At 38.4% G+C, this 22,825-nt stretch overlaps 2 protein-coding genes across 4 annotated transcripts in view; both read right to left on the bottom strand.

Moving 5' to 3' along the window:
• Positions 1-750: 750 nt before the first annotated feature.
• LOC122993393 (tetratricopeptide repeat protein 39C-like) lies at positions 751-12,629 on the bottom strand. The gene is made up of 15 exons (XM_044367534.1): positions 12,524-12,629; positions 12,180-12,353; positions 9,150-9,198; positions 7,815-7,943; positions 7,518-7,632; positions 6,900-7,305; positions 4,670-4,838; positions 4,483-4,576; positions 4,294-4,401; positions 4,104-4,213; positions 3,889-4,012; positions 3,635-3,732; positions 3,346-3,450; positions 3,208-3,246; positions 751-1,571 (listed from the first exon to the last, which is right to left on the bottom strand). Exons 2-15 carry the CDS (start codon positions 12,323-12,325, stop codon positions 1,482-1,484), a joined length of 1,782 nt encoding a protein of 593 aa, XP_044223469.1. The 5' UTR covers positions 12,326-12,353; positions 12,524-12,629; the 3' UTR covers positions 751-1,481.
• Positions 12,630-13,703: 1,074 nt separating this feature from the next.
• LOC122994104 (laminin subunit alpha-3-like) overlaps positions 13,704-22,825 on the bottom strand; it is a 56,165-nt gene continuing 47,043 nt past the window's right edge. For 2 of the 3 annotated variants that reach the window (XM_044368609.1, XM_044368610.1), the window contains exons 63-77: positions 22,698-22,793; positions 22,443-22,591; positions 22,225-22,342; positions 21,916-22,053; positions 21,670-21,800; positions 21,241-21,375; positions 20,960-21,080; positions 18,337-18,470; positions 17,968-18,148; positions 17,697-17,855; positions 17,440-17,605; positions 16,580-16,734; positions 16,117-16,210; positions 15,873-15,992; positions 13,704-15,091 (exon numbers count right to left, since the gene is read on the bottom strand). In XM_044368609.1, the coding sequence (XP_044224544.1) occupies positions 14,949-15,091; positions 15,873-15,992; positions 16,117-16,210; positions 16,580-16,734; positions 17,440-17,605; positions 17,697-17,855; positions 17,968-18,148; positions 18,337-18,470; positions 20,960-21,080; positions 21,241-21,375; positions 21,670-21,800; positions 21,916-22,053; positions 22,225-22,342; positions 22,443-22,591; positions 22,698-22,793 (2,040 nt within the window). In that variant the 3' untranslated portion in view covers positions 13,704-14,948. Of the gene's footprint in view, positions 15,092-15,872; positions 15,993-16,116; positions 16,211-16,579; positions 16,735-17,439; positions 17,606-17,696; positions 17,856-17,967; positions 18,149-18,336; positions 18,471-20,096; positions 20,632-20,959; positions 21,081-21,240; positions 21,376-21,669; positions 21,801-21,915; positions 22,054-22,224; positions 22,343-22,442; positions 22,592-22,697; positions 22,794-22,825 lie in introns of those variants that run through there. The other variant, XM_044368612.1, reaches the window with a different exon arrangement.

The raw sequence follows: 22,825 nt of genomic DNA, 5'->3' as shown, positions 1-22,825 counted from the left end.
AAGCCATATTGCTCGGTACCTTCTACCTCTCCACTTTGTCTACCATGGGCTATGACTTGCCTCATCATACCCCCAGCAACCAGTCTTTCATAAACCCTGTCTTGACCCTCCTAATTTAGGGATTCTGTGTTTGCAGACAAAATTGATCCACACTCTTAGGGGTCAGGAAAAATTCAGGTTGAAAAATCCTGGACATACATGCACTACCCTTTTTTTAATGTGTAAATTGAATCAGTCTAATATCAGGCCATGAAACTCTACCAAACTCCTCCCTCTTTTATACCAGCAGTTATTTTTCTAGAAACCAGCATGAGTGGTATGCACATAGACAGTGGTTTAATTTAATGGTATGATGAACAAAGTTTTAAAAGCAGCGCACCAGAAAAACATGCAAGTCTATAGACAGTAACTGGACAGCATAAAAACTTGAGTAGTATCAAGTTATTATGAAAAGTTAGACATGCCCATTTAACAAAACATAAGTTTTGCTATTGTCAAATATTTTTGAAAAGGTACATTTGCTTCAATTGAACTATGTCACTGCACCTGATTTGTGTTCATTTAAGGCAACCTTAAAAGTAGAATGGATACTCCCTGACGCTTGTGTGGATTTGTTAGAATGATTAACAACAGAGTTAACATCAGAACTGTTTGTTAGCCATTTGTTTTGATCATTTCTGAATAAAATATTTCTGTTGCCGAATACATTATGTTTGACCTGCTGTCCCACACAAATGATAACTCATCAAGTACAGTGGATAAAACATTAATTTTATTAACCTGAAACATACAATATAAAGGAGAACCAGATTAGCAATGTGCATCTAAGCCACTCAGAAGTGGCACATTATGTTGGCACATCTGATAAAACCTGTGTGCAAGACGTATTTACACCAATAAAAAACAATTCTCCTTAAAAAAATGGCTACACTAAAAATTACAGTGAAGTACTCATGCCTATGGATTAGCAAAGCCTTTGCAGCACAAATGTCAAAGTCAACAACCAACACTGAGATGGAGACAATATTGGCTTCTCAAAGTCATAGGCTGAGTCATTCATTTTAATTGCTTTGTTAGTTTAATACTTGATATGTGCCATTACTCTACTTGACCTAACATTTCTCCAGATGAGAGGAAAAACTGTCCCTCTGTGGAATGACACCATTCAAAATAAATGTTTAGACTTTCATCTGATTTAACTGGCATCTAGTTTTGAAATTAACCATGTAAACAATAAAAACCTGATTTATGAATTTATTGTGCAGTCCTGTAACACATCAGCTAAATGCATCTCATAACTCTTCTTCCATAAAATACCTACTGAATATATTGTACACATTTTAAAATGATGCATTGGCTCAGAAAATAGAAATAAATACATTTAAACAAGTAAAACATTGAAACTTAAGCGCCCAGAATGGCATTGTGGCTTTTCAAAGACTGTTTCTTCCAGTTCTTTCTGAGGTGAAGGTAAAACTTGGTCAAGGTTGAGCAGCAGCTTTCACTGAGGCGAGAGCTGAATGAATACGAACATGGAGCCTGTTCTCAAAGTCGTAGCCGCCGTAGTCCTCCTGCATAATCCGGTGGAAAAGACAACGAGGTCAATAAAATAACATTCTTTTTTGTTTAAAGGCCCGATATGTAACTTTTACGCATTAAAATGTATAAAAATGACTAAACCTTTGTTATATATTTTGTTGAGTTGTGTACTTATATTATCCCAAATGTTTCCAACAGTGTTCAAACCCAGAGAAAGCCGTAATTTTAATTAAGATAACGGTCCATTTCATTTGGTCACCTGTCAGGTGTCATATCCCCTTTGCACATGCATTGACATTGTGGTTGTCCACCAGAAGCTGTCATAAATTGACTTTTTATCCAGTTTTAAGCCACATTTTTACAATACACTTTTTAGATCTTGGTCATTTTTAACTATATCTTTTAACTAATTATCTTTTAAACAGATGAAGGATTTTAGTCATTAGACGTTTGGATCTTAAGTTATCAGGCTGAGCAAACATTAGCAGCAGCCCCTCCTAGATGTCCTGAGGCCGCCGAGCAGCATGGGAGAAAAGCTGATTTTTAATGTAAAACTGCTGTATTCAGTGTTGTTACTGGTTTTAATCACTGGGTCCATTTGTTTTGGAGAAGAGTAGACCTCTGTGGAAAATTCAGTTCCCAGTAAAAACCTCCTGAACATTGAACACTGAAGTAAGGCTAACTGGGAGAAGCTGACTGCAATGACGGCAATGGTGGTGGTTTAACAATGAAGACAACTCCTCCCATGATCCTACGCCACTTCAGGACGTCATCAAACTCCGTCTTTTGTTATTGTTTTGATTGAGAGACCAAAACATCAGAAAATTACATACTGTGCGTTGAGCTCTGCTCTCCAACAAGTATTGCTATTAGATAAGCCCTGACAAGGATCCACCCCAATGCACTCAGAGAGATCAATGCAGTCGTTGCCCAATCAGATTTTACCCAGCTTATTCTTCTGTCAGGGATGGATTTCACCCTCCAGTGTCTTTCACTGTGAGGCTGTGCATGTTCAATGACTAAGCACCTGTCAAACGCTTAAACATATTGCTGTATCTGCTCAAGAATGCAGAGCTGACTAACAGCTACAGCAGAGCAAGTGCTATGTTCATGTCAGCAGCCCATCCACTAGTACAGTCAAGGCTGCTGCACCAGACATTTCTCAACAACGAGATTTGGGTGGTTGAGACTACACCCAGTACACCTTTGTTTTCCAGGAGAGTGTCAATGTTGCCTTTCTTAAGGTGGAAATGTTCGCTCTCTCTCTCAGGACTGCGATACACATTCCCTCCTCAGGGAGTGATACTGCAGCTGCATTATGAACACAGCAAGTGTCAGTCATCATAGACGCCCAGGTTTAGGCAAGAGGTGTGATTTCTACCTGCTCTTTTCTAGGTCACTGCCTCATGATCTGGCGGCTGAGTTGGAAGAGAGAAGCCTCTTTTTTGGCATACAAGCAGGTATTCAGATCTATGATCTACAGAGTTTGTTGGAAGCTAATGTACAACCCGCTAAGGCCCACCGACTCCAAGAGAAACTAAGCAACAGGATTGCCTCTCCTTTTATTGAGAGGCAATCTCCTTTTATTGGATATGCCATCACCTGATCGGGCAGTGAGAGCTTTATAAAAAGGGAAAAAAACAAGAACTGAAGAAACTTTTACTGTACCTTGGCCTGAAGCATTAGCATTCGGCCCCTCGCTGCAGACTGTAAAAAGACAGAATTAAATATTTAGACCATGTGACTTCATCATCTCAGATAAGGGGAATCGTCTCTGAATCTCTCTTTGACACACACAAAACTTGCCTCTGGGCTGTTCAGTAGCACACAGCCCAATTCATAGCAGGAGTACGGCTGCACATAAGAGTTGCTCAGACGGCCCACCTCGTCCCGTGCAGCCAGATGGAAATACTGAAAAAAAAAAAGGAAAACAAAAAGACAGTCATGACAAACTAGATAAAATCAGTTATTTATAACCATTATTGCCACAGTAGTGACTATTGCCTGTAAAGTAAAATTTTTACTACAACAATCCTACAAGTATAACAGTTTCCAAGCCCCTATGCATTGTATTATTAAGTAGACATGAGAGTACCTGAATGGCATCTTTGGTATTATGAAGACATTTGCTTATGGCACCAAGAAGCAGGTTTTTCAGGCCTGTGCTTGAGGCATCCCCGATCTTCTGCAGGACTAAAAGTTGAAGAAGAATACAGTTTGGCAACAGGTAATTACACAACGACAAACAAGGCAGCAAAATTACACACAAAAAACTCATTTGAACTAGTTGTTTATTCAAGTGTGACACTATCATCCATGATCAAAGTGAAAGATTTTATAATAGAGTACCTTGTGTCATTGTCTGCAGCTTGGCAGTGGAGCAGTTTGGCAGAGCTTTCCACAAATAAAGAATCTCAATCACCGCTAGGATACACAGTTCTTTGGATAGACAGGTGCTCCTTAGCTTCTCAGCCTGATAAAATATGTGCATACACACTTCACTGATTTCCATGTAATTTAAATCAAGAATTTGCAGTAGAAAAATCAGCTGGATACATACTCACCCTCTTCAAGGAGAACAACTCTATCTGATTATTCTTGCGCTTGAATAGTTTTTGAACATCCTTGAAAACTGCGACAGCTCCCTCCAGATCACCTGTGGCTCCTTGGCACACTACACAACAAATAATGGATTAGGAGCCAATGAGACATAAGAAATGCCCTTAAAGCCCAATTCATCTGTACTGTTAGTACCTCCGGTTAAATAGGCGTAGTAGCACTGGGACCAGCGAGACTCTGTCTTCAGTCGCTCAAAGGCCTTGTAGGCTTCTCTGTAGTTCATTTCAATCATGCTGCACCAACCTGAAACGTTCAGCAATCAGAAATTATGATGCAGACTAGTGCTGAGCGAGGTGGTTTGAAATCTGAGAGGGAAAATAGTACCTATTTCATATAAACACACGTGCTGAATCTCCCTCTGGTCAGAGGCCAGATCTAAGGCATCACTGAAGGACGTCAAGGCACTACTGATCTCGCACTAGAAAGGGGAACTTTGTGGTGTGAGTCACAGGCTGAGACAATATTGAGTGTTCCTAAGTCATAGTAAGGTTTATTCTTAACATTTACTTACCTCAAGGCGTTGGACTCTGCCTTTGAAGAACGTGAAGAGAGAGGAGTTTGGATAAGAAGCCTCTCTTTGTTGAAGAATGGATTTGGCTTCCAATAGGCCTGCCTGTGTGTCTGTGCCATCCAGAGCAAAGAAGGGCTGCACCACCGTGTGGTACCACAAGAGGGCCAAGCTGTGTGGGGATGCAGAGAGGCTGTAATGAGTCTGAATAAAGTGTACAGCAGAAAATATAATTTTTCACATACAAAATCTGAATGATTTGCAATGATTTTGAACCAGCTGGTTGACAAGATAAGACTAATGATGTTTAACAAACACGGGATAATTAACTTGAAAAACAACGTACAGCAAAATCCAAAAGTCTGAGATCACTAGTCAAGATACTTCTATTTTACATTTGTTTCTAATGTAATACTACAAATGATGTAATGTAATCATTACAAATGATAATATCAGCTTAACAAGTTGAGTGAAAAGTTGTATCTTTGAAAAATGTACGTGAATTTCAGAATATCTTAGTATTTGGTATGTACCCCTTTTGCTTTAATGATAGCACAGCATGCACTCAAGGTTTGGCATGGACTCCAAAGGTTTGTGCAAAACCTGATGACCCCTGTTATCCCTGCATGATTTGACAATGCTCCAAAGAGCTTCTTGTAATGTCACAGAATGCTTGGCTTTCTCAGTCTTCAAGTGCCCCCATAAATGTTCAATGGGGTTGAGGTCAGGTGGCTGTGGACGAAAGTCCATGACAGTCAAGAGTCCTTGGTCTTCTTTGGTCCTCAAGTAGTTCTTCCAAAGCTTTGAGGTGCGGCATGTTTTTAAAGAATGGAGTGGTACTTCTCCTTGGTCAGGGTGTAGTCAGTGAAGGTGTCCATCTCCAGAGTAGGCAAAACACCCCCAGACTTGAATATTCAGTTTGATACACTGTGGTATCATTCTCTCTCCTGTTTGTCTCCTTACATGCATCCTTCTGTTACTGCCATAAATCTCAAATCTCACTTGGATTCGTCAGTAAATAGGACTTTTTTCTAGTCATCCACTGTGAAATGCTGGTATTTCTTAGCCCACTACAAGTGTTTGGCCTTGTTTCCCCTCCTGAGAAGTGGTTTAGAAACTGCAACTCATCTTCTGAGACCACTACAAGACAGCCCTCTTTTGACAGTACTTTTGTTGATTGGAGTCTTGAGCTCTTTATTTAGCAAATTCTGTATCCGTGTTGAAATTGCTTTTCTATTTCTCAGGGTAGTAAGTAAGCTTGATGTATTGATCTTCTGATGGTGTGGTCACTTTTAGTCTGTCTGATCATGTTTTGGATAGAACTGATCCAGTTTCTGCAAAGCATTTTAGAGTTCCTCAGAAACCTTTAGTCTAGCCAAGATTTGAGACTGAGAAAGCCCCTCTTTGCTTACAAAAACAATTTGATTTATGACACTTTCACTTAGTTCTGATGCCAAGTTTCCCACTATTACAATGCTACTTAGTAAGCAATGATCTGCTGGAAACTTGAGGCACAGCCATATTTATAACAGGTGAACAAATGGCTGAATTACTTGAACGGGCCTCTGATGAGTAGATCAAATCCGCCTGAGTGTCATTTGAAGGCGTGCTTCGATGGAAGGGATAAAACTCAAGGAAATCTCATTTTGTACAAATGAGTTAAGTTAGTCAATGCCACAAATTTGCTTGAATTTGATTGCTGACCTTGAAATAGTGCTGAATCTTAAATATTCTTCATTTTACATGTCATAACTTCTCGTGTTTTTAAAGGTTTCTGAGTCCTCAAACTTTCTGATTATTTCCAGGTTTACATGAAAATATTAGAGATTTTCAATGTGGTCTCAGACTTTTGGACCTCACTGTATATACAATACATGTAGTGTAATGTTATCATTACTGACATACACAAAACTTGGTAACATGGAGAACATGACCAAATTTCCAGTTTTTAGTTTTAAAGTTGTTTATATCTGGACCTTAGAGGAATTATATGCACTGATTTGATTAATTACATATGGCTGAAAAATGCTGTTGTAATGAGTTATTGGTGAATGTGCTGGTAATTTAGGAACTGAAATTTTCACTTCCACTTACAGCACGATTCATGCATCTCATTCCTCCAGAAGTTATGTTTCCATTAATTTGTCATATTATTTACAACTTCATTAGCCAGATCGTATTTCAGTTACAGCCAGATATGCAGATACACAAACATACTCACTCACATACTCACGTAGCTAAGGGGGCCTTCATGTCCTTGCTCTCGCTGGCATACGTGAGCGCTGACAGGCCTTGAAGACGGTCACCAGGGAAACCCAGCAGGTTGACAATCTTCAGTAGGTGCGGCGGCACCATCGAAATGCAGAGGTGAAAGAGGCCGTAACCAAAGCTGACCGAACCTTTTAGCCGATCCAGCACCTCGGGGCTGATACTGTCCAGTCTCTGAGATGGGCTTGGCCCGGGTGAAGAGGAGCGGTGGTGTTGCAACGGGTCGGAGGAGGATGACAGAGATGGGGAAGGCATCACCTGTTGTTCTGATGCCCTCCTTCTGCTGCCCTCCTGCAGATGTGTGATGTCGCTGTAACATTTGTTGTACATTTTCCAGGCTTTACGGAGGATCCAGCCTCCTTTGATGTATGCTGTCAGGGGATTGAAGACTAGGTCAGCAAAACGTATTATCTTTTGCGATGGCCTACTTGTATTCCAAAACACTCCGCATTTGCATCTGTTATTAAAATGATCAAAACTAAGTTGGAAAGCTAATTAATTTCATTCATTTAACACCAATAAAATGTGACTTGAATTCTTTAGTGGTTTATAGTCACTAAACAGATATTATGGAGTGTTTTACCTGACAGCTCTTGTTTGATGAAAGACAGCACTGCAAGGTAAACCTGGCAGTCTGCAATGATGATCTGCCTCTGGAGTCGGTCAACTGCAGCCACCCCTGACCTCTGAGAATCCATCTACCCGCACAAATACCTCACACTTACAGACTAGTATGGCAAACAGGCAAGTAAGCAAGCTAACAGCAAAGCTGGACTCTGTGGTACTGTATAGAAAGCTACCTTTTAGGCAAATTGTATTTATTCTATATACTGTATAGCATGTACATTCCATGAAATAAACTGTTGTTGAGATTACTCACACTCCTCTTGATCTTGTTTTTGATGGTTTCAATGACACCAGTGTTTTCACTCTCACACAGCCTCTCTGTAGCTTTGAGGTCCTCAAAGGCCATCTGCATTTTCTCTTCTTCAAATGTCATCATGGCATTCTACAGAAAAAGTAAACCAGTTAAACAATCCTGTTTAACACTAATTACACAAACTTTCCAGAATGAATGCTGACAATACAGAAGTGCTGAAAATGAGGAAAAAAAATCTAATCCTGGACTGAATTTTGGATTAACTACAGAGTCCAGAAAGCAGGAAAACAAAATCTTACTTTTCAGATTTTATACAATTTATTCTCCATTTTCTTGGGAGTTTCTCTACACATGATGATGGAGAAGAAGATTATCACCACAGTGAATTCTGGGTTAAGATTTGCCCCCTGAGCACACATCATTCTTGACTTGCTTCCTTTGCCCTTGAAAGGCCAATCTCACAAATGTCTTCTTGAGTTTTTTAGAGTAATGGAATGACACTGAAGGCAAGTATTCCCTTGAGTTGAAGTGAATAAAGGCTTCTTAAATTACTGTCAGATCACCTACAGAGAATGAAAGACGGTGACATCAACTGGCACCAAAGATAAGCAAACAGGAGAGGGCTAACTTGTTATTATGGTTATCATTGTTTTTAAATCTGATTTTCTATTTATATTTTTACATTAAAAGAAACAAAAACATGTATCTGCTGACAGCAACCTTGTATGGTCAACAGCTTTGGGTCAACTGAGTAATTGGACCATCAGCTGAAATTTTTTTGGCAACTCCTCTTTCCAAAGTAAACAAGTGAATGTCAAGCACAACTCTATTTGTATATAATTATTTTATTGTGTGAAAATTGCTCAAAATAAAAACATTATTTAATTTCTTTTGAAATAAAACACACTCTCTGAATATGTTTTTTATTGTTTCTATGGGACAGTTGCACTTACAATTTTTGAGGACATTTGGCTCTTGTTCCTGTTGAGTTTGAGTGCACTTACTGTAAGTTGCTCTGGACAAAAGTGTCTGCTAAATGAATGTAATGTTATGTAATGATTCAAACGAATCCAGGTGAAATTGGATTATAAAAATACCACTGCAACGCAAAACCTAATTCATAGTAGAACACCAAGTTAGTTTGTCACACAGTTTTTGTACCAGACAAATTAAGAAGCCTGCCTTTGCACCCATCAGGACCACAAGGGAAATTCCTTGAACTTATAACGAAACAGAAGTACTTTTCAAAGTAGCATTTACAATCATTTTTGTCAGTATTTGGACCACAAAGTAAAACAGCAGTGTGTTGCAATAGGACGTTGCATCTCAACTCACCAGAAAACTCACAAAACTGGCCCCGAAACTCATCAAAGGACTATAGTTCCTGGAACAGAAGGATATAAAGAAATGATAAGACACATGTTTTGTAATACATCTAGAGGACCTTTTATGCCTCCTTTTATGGGTGGAGAACCAAAAAATCATTTTTGTTTTTTTGGTTTCATCCATTGAGCCCTGAATTTGTTAAAATTTGTTGAATAAATTAGAAAAATCTGCAGTTGTGACATCCATTTACAAGGCCAGTGAACCAACAGATGTGGCAAACTATAAACCCTTTCGCATTCTGCCAATAGCATTAAAGATCATAAAAAAAGTTGTAACAGAGCAACTTGTAGATTTTTTGAACACAGGACATATCTCACTTCACCCAATGCAATTTGGTTTTAGCAAGCATTACTTGACTGAGACTGTTAATTGTTCTCTCATAGAGCAAATGAAGTCAAAGCTTGACAGGGGTGGTGTTGTAGGAGCAGTATTCTTGTATTTGTACAGGGCATTTGACACTGTGAATTATAATGCCCTTCTGTTTCAACTTTCATGTTTTAATTTGTCTGAAAATACTATCAAATAGATGGAGTCCTATTTGACAACCTAAAGACAGGGAATCCATTGGTACCAACCATGTCGTGCTAGCTTTCAAAGGGGTCCCTTGACCTCTCACCTCAAAATAACTGAATGAAAATAGTTTCTATGAGTACCCATGAGCCTCCCCTTTACAGACATTCCCACTTTATGCTAATCCCATGCAGTTTTGGGAAAAAAACATGCAGTTTTTTGCATGCAGTATAAACGTGTTATTTTTGACTATTCTAAAAATGATGTATTTGAATATTTTTGCATATCGGGGTCCCTAAACAGTCTTGGAATTGCATAAATTTGGTATGACTGGGAAGCTGAGACTCTTGTGGCTCTAATTGTATTCATGTGTATTGATGTTAGTTCCCATAGTAGCCATTTCATTGTAGTGAGACCATTTTTGATAATCTATTGTGTGAAATGACCTATTGTGACCTCACAGCCTCATGAAACTTTACAATCGCAAACTAGAGACCTAGGGCACTCAGAGGATGTATGGCTTTCCTTGGTATGTTGACAATAAGGGAGTTAGTGGTGACTACAGAAATCTCCAAATGTCAAAAGTTTTTGATATGAATTTTTCTATGGTGTTCCTCAAGGTCATGGTGTCTTAATGTGGTATTTTGGAGGGATTTTTGACCATTTTTTAATCAAGTCTCGAGTGGTCAAAAATGTCTTAATTTGGTGGTAAAAATGGTATCAACCCAAAAATTTCTGCAACAACTTATGAGACATGTCCCCTACTGACAGAGTTTGCTTTACTATGCTCAGATAACATCAGGCAAAGAAGAGCATCTACCAGAGACAACTGTGTAGTACAGCACAGGTCCATTGAATGTGGCCGGTCAGCTTCCTCCATTAGAGCTGCAAACTTTTGGAACACAATAACTATCAGACAATGCTCTACCTTCTCTAGTTTTAAATCACAATTGAAATCATGCCTGAAACATAATCAATATTGTGACCATTAACCACAAAGTACTAAACACAAGGTATTGTATTTCATTTTTTGTATGATGTAATGTTTTAAATGGAAAGTGCTTTTAGTTTTGTATGATGTAATGTTTATTCTCTATACCCCTGTCTGAATTATAACATTTGATGCCATAATTCTTTTACTCTGGGACAATTTGTGACTGTCCATTGTCCATTCATGGGAAAAACATGAAGTTGTGGTACAAGGTGACAGTCAGACAAAAGCCACTCAATACGATAGGAATGGGTTGAATCAGTGGGTGCAGGTATCCCTTCATAGCTTTAGGATATGATTTAATGCATCACCAAACTCCCTTAACTTATCTCATGCTCCCATAACACAACACACAATGCCAACTAAGCAGTACCAGGACAACCTTAGTAGGAAACTGGTTAATACAGACGGTCACAAGCTCATTCTCAGTTGCTGTGTATGCCTCTTTCACTTCCCTCCATCTTTTTCGCTGATGGAATAAAAACAGGATGACACCTAGTGCTAAGCGCAATTAGTGGGAGAGGTGACATTTAAGCTTTCACCAGGGGTCAGGACACATACTGTGACATCAACATTCAACTTGAAAGCAAACCCTTCCCAGAGGTAATCAGCTATAATAAAACAGTGTGATGGAGAAATGTATACAAACTCCTACAGTAAGCAGGTGGACCCTGGTCTAAGTGTGTGGGTATTAGAGGGAATTTTTCAGGTTGAACCTTTACATTCAGACACAAAATTGATCTAGAGCTGAAATATTTAGTCAATTACTCGATAAGAAGGTTGAGAGAAAACAATCTGCATCTATTTTGGTTATTAATAAATTATTTATATTATTTTTAAAGCAAAACTGCCAAAGTTTTACTGGTTCCAGCTTCTGAAATGTGAGGATTTGCGACTGTTGGCCAGAACCAAAAGAAGATATTGAAATATAACAGGGACTTTTCTTTACTGAACAGTCATAAACTCAACGATAAATTGAGAGATCAATCTACAGACATCCAACAAATACAACTTGGTAATTGCAAAACAAGTCTGAACAGGTGTAACTATCCAACATGTGGTTGTGATGTGAACAAATACCTATTCAAAGTAACTGACTGGCATGACAGGTATGCTAACCGGTTTAACATTTACCTTTTAACATATGTGTGTTTACTTACACTAAAGATGGTCACAGCAACCTATCTCCACACATAAAGAACATTATTATTATCATGATGATGATGAAAGAGTCACTGGACTATTTGAGCATCACAAGTTACATACTGGGTGTGGATATTTGCTAAAACAATCCTGCTTGTGACCTGATCATATGGTGCTGCTTATGCTTCTTATGCTGGTCTGACCACAGTAGTTTTAAAACATTAGCTACACCTGTCATCACATTTATCACCCCCCAACCCCCTCCAACGACAGACAGACAGACAGAGTAGGAACAGAAATACTGCTTGCTGTCTTTGAGGGAAACACTCACAGACCTGTATGCTTTGAAGAGCTCGTCGCTCTCCTTGAATCCGTTGTTGAGAAGCATATTGATTCCTTTCAGAGCCAGCTCTGCGTCGTTTATACGGTCCGGCTTCTCCTCCTCCGAGCTCCCCCGGGCTGGTTCCGCCGGGTCCGCCATTGAGATACCTGATACCGGAGGAGAGGAACTGAACGCGGCCGGGGTTTTATGGGGAAGAGGGAGGGGACGAGCGGTGTGTCTGGTTAGTTTACTTACAGACAGAATAGTCTCAACCAGTGGCGCAGTTTTGAGCAAACACGGTCATATTCATATTCTTACATGAGAGGACTTATAAGCGGACTAGTTCGGATAACTGACCTCCAGCTACATGAGTGTGTGTATGTCTTGTCCTGGTGGCTCTGTAGCGGTTCCGGATTCTGCCGCCTGTCCGGTAGCTTCTGTGTTTTCCTGTGTAGACAGGAAATGTGCTGCCTTCAGGTGGTTTCGGAATGATCATGTTTTCGATCAGATTACATAGAAAAGACAGTGGGGGCGACCTATCAAAGCAATAAACCACATAAACTGACTTGCAAAGTGGTAACTAGACTGTAAAAGGATAAAACAAGCGATGGTAGACTTGTGAATATTTATTATTTGCTCCTGTTTAATATTATCTGTACGCAGTACGTTTTGTTATTTGTCTCCATTTGTGCTCATTTTATGTTTCTAATTAGTTGGAAAGACACTAGATAGGTATTGGGTAATGTTGAGTGCTCTACATACACATGATCATATGATGTGATCTGAATCCAGAGGATACAATGTGATATGTACGAGTGTCATCACTGTTTGATGTGTGTTGTACGTCCATGAAGTGTCATATTTGTAACTGTATGTTTAATATGTGCATCAGACTCTTAAACAGAACTGCCAAAGGACGCAAAATTAATTTCAGTGTAACCGGGCAATATCATAACAGTTTCTGCTGTAACCATCATCAACATTTGATAGTTTGGCTTTATCTCTGCATCTATGCAATCTTTTTTTTCTTAACATCTAAATATTATGGAGGCACAGTTTTTTGTCACAGCTGCTATCAAAATAGCGTATGTGATCAGGTCTGATTTAAAAAAGCCCGTTAGCAGTGGCAATAAAATTCAGTTTGGTCGTAAAATCCGATGGGTCGCAGCACCACTTTGCAATTACGCTCGACTTCACAAAATGTCCTTGAAGGCAGCATCATAGTGGGCGTGGTGGTTTTTGCTGGAGATCCAGTCAGCCAATGAGCACAACTGAGAAATGGCTGCAATACAGGACCCAGCAAGTTTAACATGTTTCTGTTGTCAAATTTAAGGATTATATAAATAAATTCCTAGGGAGCTGAAAGGGTACGTGAACGCCACTTTATCTAGTTCTAAAACTAATTCTAATTCAAGCTTTCCATTAATAACTACTCTCAAAATGTAGGTATATGTAGATATAAATGGAGAGGTATATTTCAACACTGTAGATGTGAATCACCATTTCCCAAAATTAAATGCGAGACCTATTCCAAAAAAAAGTTGTAAATCATATTTATCTAATCTTACAATCAAAAGTATACACATGTTGCTGAGTATAATTCAACAATAAATCCCAGATAGTCTCAAAAATTCATATCTCACATGAAATCTGTGAGTTGTCATCATGATCACAAGTGAAAAGATCTTTCACAAGACCCACCTGTGGCACTGACAAGTATTTATAAAGAAGATTAATTGAAGAGATTACGAAATGGTTTACAAATCAGTGGTCACAAGGAATGCATGTAAAAAATATGTCCAATTATCATGCATATTGTTTCTACTATCACATTTTTTTTTACACAAATATACAAAGTAGGAAAGTAAACACTCTCAGGGGAATTTAAATACATTTTGTTTTCTGGAATATTAATTACAACTTTCTAGTAATGTGGGCTAAATGGTCCCAAACACAACTGACCAAAATTGTGACACTTATGATGGCATCTATATAGTTTTTTAGCTCATAGACAACACTCCTCAAAATTCAGTACTTGCTGTTTTCCGGTGTAACTGACATTGACAGCCACACAGAACATCCCAATGCATGCAATAGGAATGCAAAATTAATTCAGAACAACAGTAATACAATATGGGAAAAAACATATGATTTCATGGCCTGTGTGAAGACTATTAAACCAGTCATAATGCAGAATTATACATGCTGGCATGTGGACATGACGATAAAATAGCTTGGCAGCCCCTGAAGATGTTGTTACGGTATCAAGCACTGTAGGTGTAAACTGCAAATTATTCTAATACAAACATTTCAGTCCAACAAACAAAAAAATAAAAAGACATTAACTGATAATGTTGATCTCCATTAAAGCACCATCACAAAAGGCATGTTTTCTTAAAGTGCTGGGTTACTTATAGTGCAGCCCTGAGTAACCACAAGCATATTCAGTAGCATTTGATTATCGACAGAGAATTAATGGATCCAACATATCAGACTGTAAAACAACTTTCAGGAAATGCATTCATGAATTGGTGCTGTGATACATGATTTTATCACAAAATAAATACAGAAATGTTTAACAGAGCAGCAAACCTGTGAGCTGCTACTTATACAGTATTTCTATTTTACACACACACACACACACACACACACACACATACACACTCCGCATATTATATACATTCTTACACACAAACACATTCTCTGTCTTGGTAACAGATTGCACATGGTTGGCAGTGGACGTGGTCCCAAGGTTTGTGATGATGCAGTGAGACACATTTGTTCAGCCCGGACACTCTTTGAGGTTGACTGGACCGAACACGCCAGACAACCTGTTGAAGGAGATGGGCTCGCTGTTTATCCTCATGTCCTGGATGCATCCCACGAAGGACGAGGTGACAGGGAGTGTCTGCTGCATTGACATCTCTGTAGCAGAAAGGTAAGGGTGGTAAACTGTTAAGTGATTTCATTTTTCCAACTACTTTGATTTTTTCCTAATTTGTCAGCCATTTAAAGGGGACATATCATGCTTTTTGTGATTTTCTGTTATTTTTATGTTGTTATGATGTTGGATGTCTATGTTAAATATGGTCAAAGTTCCAAAACATGAGGTGAATGTATGTGAAAATGCTCCCTGAAAGTCAAAAGCCCAGGCTTCAGCCTGCTCTGAACACTGTCTGTTGATAACGTTTGTTGCTAAGGTTGTTGTTAAATTTGTTACGCAGGTTGCTCACGTTGTCCACTCTCATTGTTCAGATAGGATTTGGGCTCAAAGGTGTGACAGCTTCCGTAAACTAACCAATCAGAACAGAGTGGGCTCCTCGGGAAGGGGGCCTTAAAGAGACAGGAGCTAAACCGGCCTGTCTCAGACAGAGTCTGAACTGAGGGGCTGCATATGGGCCAAGATAAATAAGGAGTTTTTTTGAACTGCAAATTATGCAAAGATATACCAGTAGAGTCCAGAATACAAAATATAGACCCGGAAATGTGCATGATATGCCTCCTTTAAGCCTCTTGGCTTTTTTGACTCCACTGGCCTCCACAGATCAGTTATCAGACCTAAATATGGCTATTCATTCTTCATAATATTATATTGTATAACATTAACATTTGGCTGTGATATTTTCACATCTTATTTATGTGCAGAAAATCTCAGATAAAGGTAAACCAAGTCAATTAACACTCAGATTAATAGATTAACACTCACCAGGAATGCCACCCACATATAGGGGATCTTTGGTCAACGTGGTAGTGGAAGATGGTGGTCCAATCTTGTAATTATCCATTGTGTCCACATGCAGTTGCACAACATTTTTCCTCTTGATCACTAGAAGACACATGGACAGGAATTTAATGCCAATGACATGTTTTTATCACTGTGTACACTGGGTTAAATAGCAATTTCAGCTTAAACAGAGTTATACAGTACTTTTATGAAATGTGCAATTTACCTGAAATTTTATGAAACATCCCATCACATAATGTAGCTTTTGGCTGCACCGACACCATGAATTCCCCTTTCCCGTTGTTCACCTGTGCCACTACCTGTAAATCCAAATACAGAGCTTTAAATCACACGTGCAGGGAACGCACTTCAAGTAAAGATACCTGTTAAAGGCCCTGCACACCGACATGTGTTTTCAATTAATCTGGTTAATTAGGCCTCCTGTAAAGTGGAGCTATGCAGCTATGAGGTCACTAATCTCTATAAACTAATAACACAAGGCCTTGTGCAAGAGCTTGTGCTTTCATTACTGGCAGATGAAAGAAGTAAGGGAGCTGTCAATCAATCTGTACATGCCCACACAGTCCTGAGGAGAGGTCTAATCAGACAACATAAATTAATTTGGGGTTAGGAGTATCTGGCCAGAAAAACACAAATGAGGCAACAATAAACTGACAGTCAGGTCTCACCTCTCCTCTGAGCATGTAAATACTGAGATAGTGGCCCATCGCATGTCCATACGGAGTCCTGCTAATATCACCAACATGTAACAGGAGTCCAGTTTGAGTCCTTGGACGAATATTAAACAGCAGCTCAAAACTGGAGCCCACAACAAAAGAGTCATCTGAAATACAGAAAAGAAATATCATCATAGATATCATAATTTAGACTGTAAGTATCAGCACAATGAAGAGAAGGCCCTGAAGTGAACATATCAAGGAGATTTTTTTCTTATGGGTCTCATAGTTTCCTGGGAGGAACTGATATGTAACTAATTTCCTAACATGATTCCTTGAAAGAACTGTGTAATTTGGTCCTAATTATAGAGAAAATTGAGACAGTGTTCCTTAATTAATTACTTCCAATTAATGTCTATTGTAACCTAGAGAGTTGTTTAATGAGCGCACAGTGGGTCAGCTGAACATGCAAAATCTCACATTTGTCTTCCTGAGTAGTTGTGTATTACTAGTGTACTTACTTGGGTTCAATGTATCTCTATTTGTAATATTTCAGTTTTAGATTTTGGTAGATTCAGTAGAAGATCTTGACAGTGTCTTCTAGGAAATTCCTCTGAAAATTCACAACTGCTCATAATCTTTTTTCTATGTAACTAGTATATTATGTCTTTGTTTTTCTCTTACACACTGATATATATATATAATTAGAACCAAATTCCACAGCTCTTTGTCACAGTCACGGCCGTGCCTCCAGTTTATAACACACTTTTATTGTCACTTCTTCAAAAAAATTATTAAATAACCCGTCAAATAAACCTAAAATATATTCTATGAAGATTTGGTAATGACTTCACAGCTAGTGGGGTACTCACTGATAATGACATGTGCTCCATTCCCTGAGAAATAAGCCCCTCGTTGTGTCGGTCCCTCAAAGCAGGGGCCGGCCCCACGATTTGTAGTTGGATTTGACATTGGTGCTCCATTCATTTTAAAATTGCGGACACAGCCGGACACACCTTGCTTTGGAAGATTCTTCAACTGAAAGTAAAAATAAGAAATAAAATAAAATTATAAAACTTGTTTGTGTGCTTGTGTGAACTGGCCAGTGTGTGTTTGTTTGTTTTTTTACCTTTAACTCTTTATGAAGGGACTGTGGGGCACTGCCCAAGTACACAGGTAACATGAACTGCTGCATGGATGCGAGCTCAGCATTTGTCATAAGACCATCCTGGGCTCTGATCCCATCTACAACCAATCGGAATTTCTTCTTCTCCAAACTGAATATGACCTACAGGAAACATTTTAACCATACATACAAAGAATGATAGTAGAGTTTAACTCCATTTGTAGATTGAATGATTCTATGGTTAACAGTTTTAGCATGATATAAGCTCACTGACCGAGTGCCACTTCCCATCATTGTACTTCTCCCGGTTGAAGATCTCTTTTTGTTGGCCTACAGAAAACCTGATCCTGCCTTTGGACATGTATAAAGCAAGATGAGAGCGCCCTCCTCTGGTAGCAGCAAAGAACAGCAGACCCTCATGAGATCGAGTCTTGACATCAAGAGAGAAGTGGGGCCTGTGGAGGATAAAAAGAGGCATCATCTTCAGTACATGTGTGTATATTGGCTCTGACATAACTGAAGCATTGTTATTGAGAAGATAGACTCAGCTAAACACATAAATCTTTCACTGAAACTTGTGTGTGCATGCCTGTGTATGTATAATATTATGAAAAAGTGCTGTAAGGTAAGATAGAATTCTCACCTGGGCTGCAGCACCTGTAGTGGAAGGCTGTAGCTTAGACTGCTAACAGCACCCCCCAGGAAATAACCATTTTGAACCAGGGTTGGTAGTGAACACTCTGATACACTCTCATTTATCGTCTGTGTCACACCATCCTAAAACAGCACAAGCATAAACAGTCAGCACAAAGTTGTTCCTTAAATCATTGATAAGCCACAGCTCTTTATGAAGTATTCAAATTGGCTCCACTCTGTGAATAAAAGAAAGTAGGAGGATACAGAAATCCATGGAAAGAGTGACAACAGTCAAAGATGATATAAACATAGACTGGGACTCCACAGATGTGAAAACGAGCCAAAGAGATTCCAGGCTCTTTAGTAACTATTTTTTATCCACAGATTAGAATGTTCTACATAAAATAATTCATGTTTCCATCCCATCTTAAGCTTCCATTTATACTTTGTGGCATCATTCAGCTGTGATGCACAACAGAAATACAGTATATGTCTCTCCAACAGCCGGCATGTGATAGTTTTGATAAATATGATACCATTTTTCTTTTCATTACTCATATATGCAGTTAGTGTTGATGCTGATTGGTGGTCCAGTGTGGCTCCTGTAATCACAAGATCGTTGAAGTTTTTACCATCACATCGTGTTTCTTTTTGTAGATAAACCACCACAGCCCCTCTGTTTACTCAGGGTGTGTTTGATTTCAACATAGATAGGTATTTGTGCTGGCGATACTGTTTGATATGCATCAAGGGCAGCAGTCGTCATGCTCATATGATTTGAGTGATTTTAGTTTGGCATGCACTCAAATATGACACCTGCAGCCATCATAGACCTATAGAGATCATAAAACTGTAAATACGTTCAATTAATAGGTCAATAGGTTTGTTGATGTCAGAAACACTGATATGAAATTGATATAGGAGAGAACAGGTAGATTTTTTAGCTTGTACACAAAAAAATCATTATTGACGCAGTGTGATATACAGTATGTATCTTCACATTCTTCCTTATGAAAAAAACACATTGAGTTTCAGACATTGCTTTCTGAAACTAATAGACATGTCCAGATTGATATTATGAGAGGAAAATGGAGGATGATTTGTTTTGGAAAAAAATTGTATTATTAATTGTAAAGATTACACACTGTATAGTTTCATTATTACACTCTATTATTTCATTAGGTGCACCTGTGTTTGGGGGTTTCTGTTACCCCTTTGGTTATATTTTTCATACCAGTCTGTCATGTAGTGTTAATTGATTATTGCACCTCTATGAACTCATGTAGCAGACAAGAAATAATTATTCAGGCAATTCATTGTGGGTCAGGTGTTGTAGGAGAATTAACGGCGGTTGTGATACGGTGCTTTTAATCAGATGTTGGGATATGTAAATTATGATGAGCATGCAAGATGTGATTTGAAGAAGATATAGAAAGTGTAATCATGCTTTTGAGAGCATAGAATAAGAAATATTTGAACACTGTCAGTTCTGGTGTAGCTGTGAAATACTGGCATCTTATCTAAGGAGGAGATTCTTCCAAACTTCTCATTGGCATCATCATTTATCATAATGTCGATCAATGTTTCTCAGCCTTAATATTGGGATCCCATTCAGAGTTTTGAGAGATGTAAAAGTGATATAAGTAGGTTTTGGGTGTTAAGTCAGGTTTATTTGTGTAACCACATATTACATACAATATCTCAAAGTGCTTTACTGGTCCACATAACAAGAGTTTTCATTTGATATGTGTTTGATATGTGAACAGAATTATGGGCCAGAAAATGTTGAGAAACTTAGATGCAGATCCTTTTGTATTTATGTGCTGTGAAATGTCTACATAGGTGAACGTTACTGTGCTCTAGGAAATGATTCATTTCATGAGTCATTTCATCTGACAGTGAAGTTACCATAGCCACCATGCCATAATGTTTGTGTGTGAGTGTGTCCATTAGGTCTGACAACAGTGAGTTAGAGGGAACGTGCTTGTGAATGACTGTTAGAAAGTGAGTTACATGGAAGAAAGAGAAGAGACATGAGATGATTTCAAACTTGTTATTCACAAGTTCATGTTTTTAGTTATTTGATTCTTTTAAATAGAATAGACAAATGTGATGAGATACAATACATTTAATGATTGTTATAATTATAGATATGTTCATGCAACTTTTTATTGAAGTACACTGTAAATTAATGAGTTTGTGCAAAAGAAACAGAACATTGTGAGGCAAGCTGCCAATTTTTCATGTCAATATTAGATTCTTGTCAACATCAGCAGGTCTTAGGGCTCCTTCTTCTTCATCTCTGGAAATAAGGCAGCAAAACAATGTAAACAATGTCAAGGAAACACAAATCATTAACATTTAGCAATGGATAGTTTTACAGTACACATTTACAGTACAAAGGAGGAAATTAGAAGATGGTTATGACTTACAGGTAGTGAGAAGAATAAATCAACAATGTCACCATGTTCATAATGTACATGCTAGTTTGACAATTACTGTATACCATGAAATCAGATGGATTGCTCTAGATGTATAAACATAATGTCACTTGATTCAAGTTCACAAATATTAAACATATTAAAATTACTAGAGTAAATGTCTTTGCGGTAAATGTGACAAACTCTCACCTTCTTAGACATGCGGTCCAGCATCAGTTGGACAGGACTGTCAGCAGTACACACATCCAGCAGGACGTCTCCAGAAGCCTTGAAGAGGCTGAAGTCTTCAGCTCTGTACAGATGTTCTGGCCTGCAACACAACAAAATATTCAGATAACATGAACACCATGTATCAAAGTGAAAAGATATATAGTGAGCAAACAGTCGAAATGTGACTCCAATAATAAAAACTATCTCTTGAGTTATGTTAAAATTACACAGCTATAAAATGTAGAGTGAGGGTTGATTACCGTCTTGTGTAGAGGTTGGAAACGCAGCCTTTGAACTTGTCTCTTCCCAGGGACATGGAGCCGCCTGTGTCACCTATGGAAGTGCTGCCACTCTGCTCCTGACCCATATCTTCATCATCAATAACTAAGGTAATCCTGTTTGGGAGAATGATCATAGTACTTATTGTACATCAGCTTTAGATTGAAGTGGTTATGAGAATTTGCCAGAGTTTGCTTATTTTCTTTAACTGTATTGTATTTGTCCAGTGTATGATTTAAATTACTGGGCAACAGGTGTCACTGTCCATAGCTCTGTCCTACACTGTCCTGTACTTTTTCATATGTGAAACTATACACATGTGACATTAAAACCACACTGAACTAATGTTACATTTGTATGAATGTTCACATTAAATATGTCTGAATGTAAAATAAATTCTTCTTTCATACCTTCCATCTTTTTTGGTCACAGTCAAATAATGCCAGTGGCCATTATGGTATTGTTTGTTAGATTTCCACATCTTGTTATTGAAAGACAGAATCACATAGCCATTTTCCAATGCAAGATTCATCCCATTAGCCTGGAAAATAGAAAGAAAAAGGTTTTAAATCTGACCGTGTTCTGTTGTCCCACACAACTCACATTTCAAAAGTCACAATTATAAGTCAGGTTTGAAAATAAATATGGCTACTGACCAGCTGTTTGTTCTCCAGAATGAGACCCTGTTTCTCTGTGCTCTTGAATCCAAGGGAGACAGTGACATTAGCCAAGCTGAAGCCTGTGAGGTCAGCTGACAGGGAACTCCCCAAGCTGAACTCTGCTTTACGAGTAATCTAGACAAGAACATGGACATCAGACATTAGTTAATTAGTTAACATGTAAAATAAATACACACACACACACACACACACACACACATATATATATATATATATATATATATATATATATATATGTATAAGACAATATTTAAGTGGTTTATAATGATGAGGTTAACATCCTACCAGGGATTCCTTTGGACAACCTTTGCTGATGCCCACTTGCACATCAATAGGTTTAAAGTCTTTATTCAGCTTCATGTTCTTCATGCAGCCTTTGAATGGTTGTGTGGTGATGTTATACCTGTGAAAGGGGAAGAAAATGCAGTTATTTTTGCTATAGTGGGAAAAGGTTCAATCAGCACGGATTTAGAGGAAGTAGAGGAAAATTGATAACCACATACCTTTCCCTCAAGTCTTGTGGTGCACCACCAATATAGTATTCTTTAAATTCACTATACTCAACTTGGGCTGTCACCTCTTTACCGCCTACGCGGACTATTAATTTTCCGTTCTTCTGAAAAATGATGAGGACATCTGCCCAATCGTTTTTCTGAGAAAAGGGTAGAGGAGTAAGATGCAATTCAATTAATAATTCTGTGTTCAGTGATGTAAACTACTTGAGCAAGTGATTGCAGAAACAAAGAAAAATGTCTTACTGGGAAGATTTTCTCATTTTTTGAAACTGGTTCCTTGAGCGAGTTACTACGAAGAACAACAACACCCATCTCCATCGTCACAGTGATGTAGTTGACCTATGTTAAAGAGCAAACAGAATGATCAAATT

Source organism: Thunnus albacares, chromosome 12, assembly GCF_914725855.1.
Source record: "Thunnus albacares chromosome 12, fThuAlb1.1, whole genome shotgun sequence".
Classification (NCBI taxonomy): domain Eukaryota; kingdom Metazoa; phylum Chordata; class Actinopteri; order Scombriformes; family Scombridae; genus Thunnus; species Thunnus albacares.
This window is presented reverse-complemented; position numbering and strand designations above follow the sequence as displayed.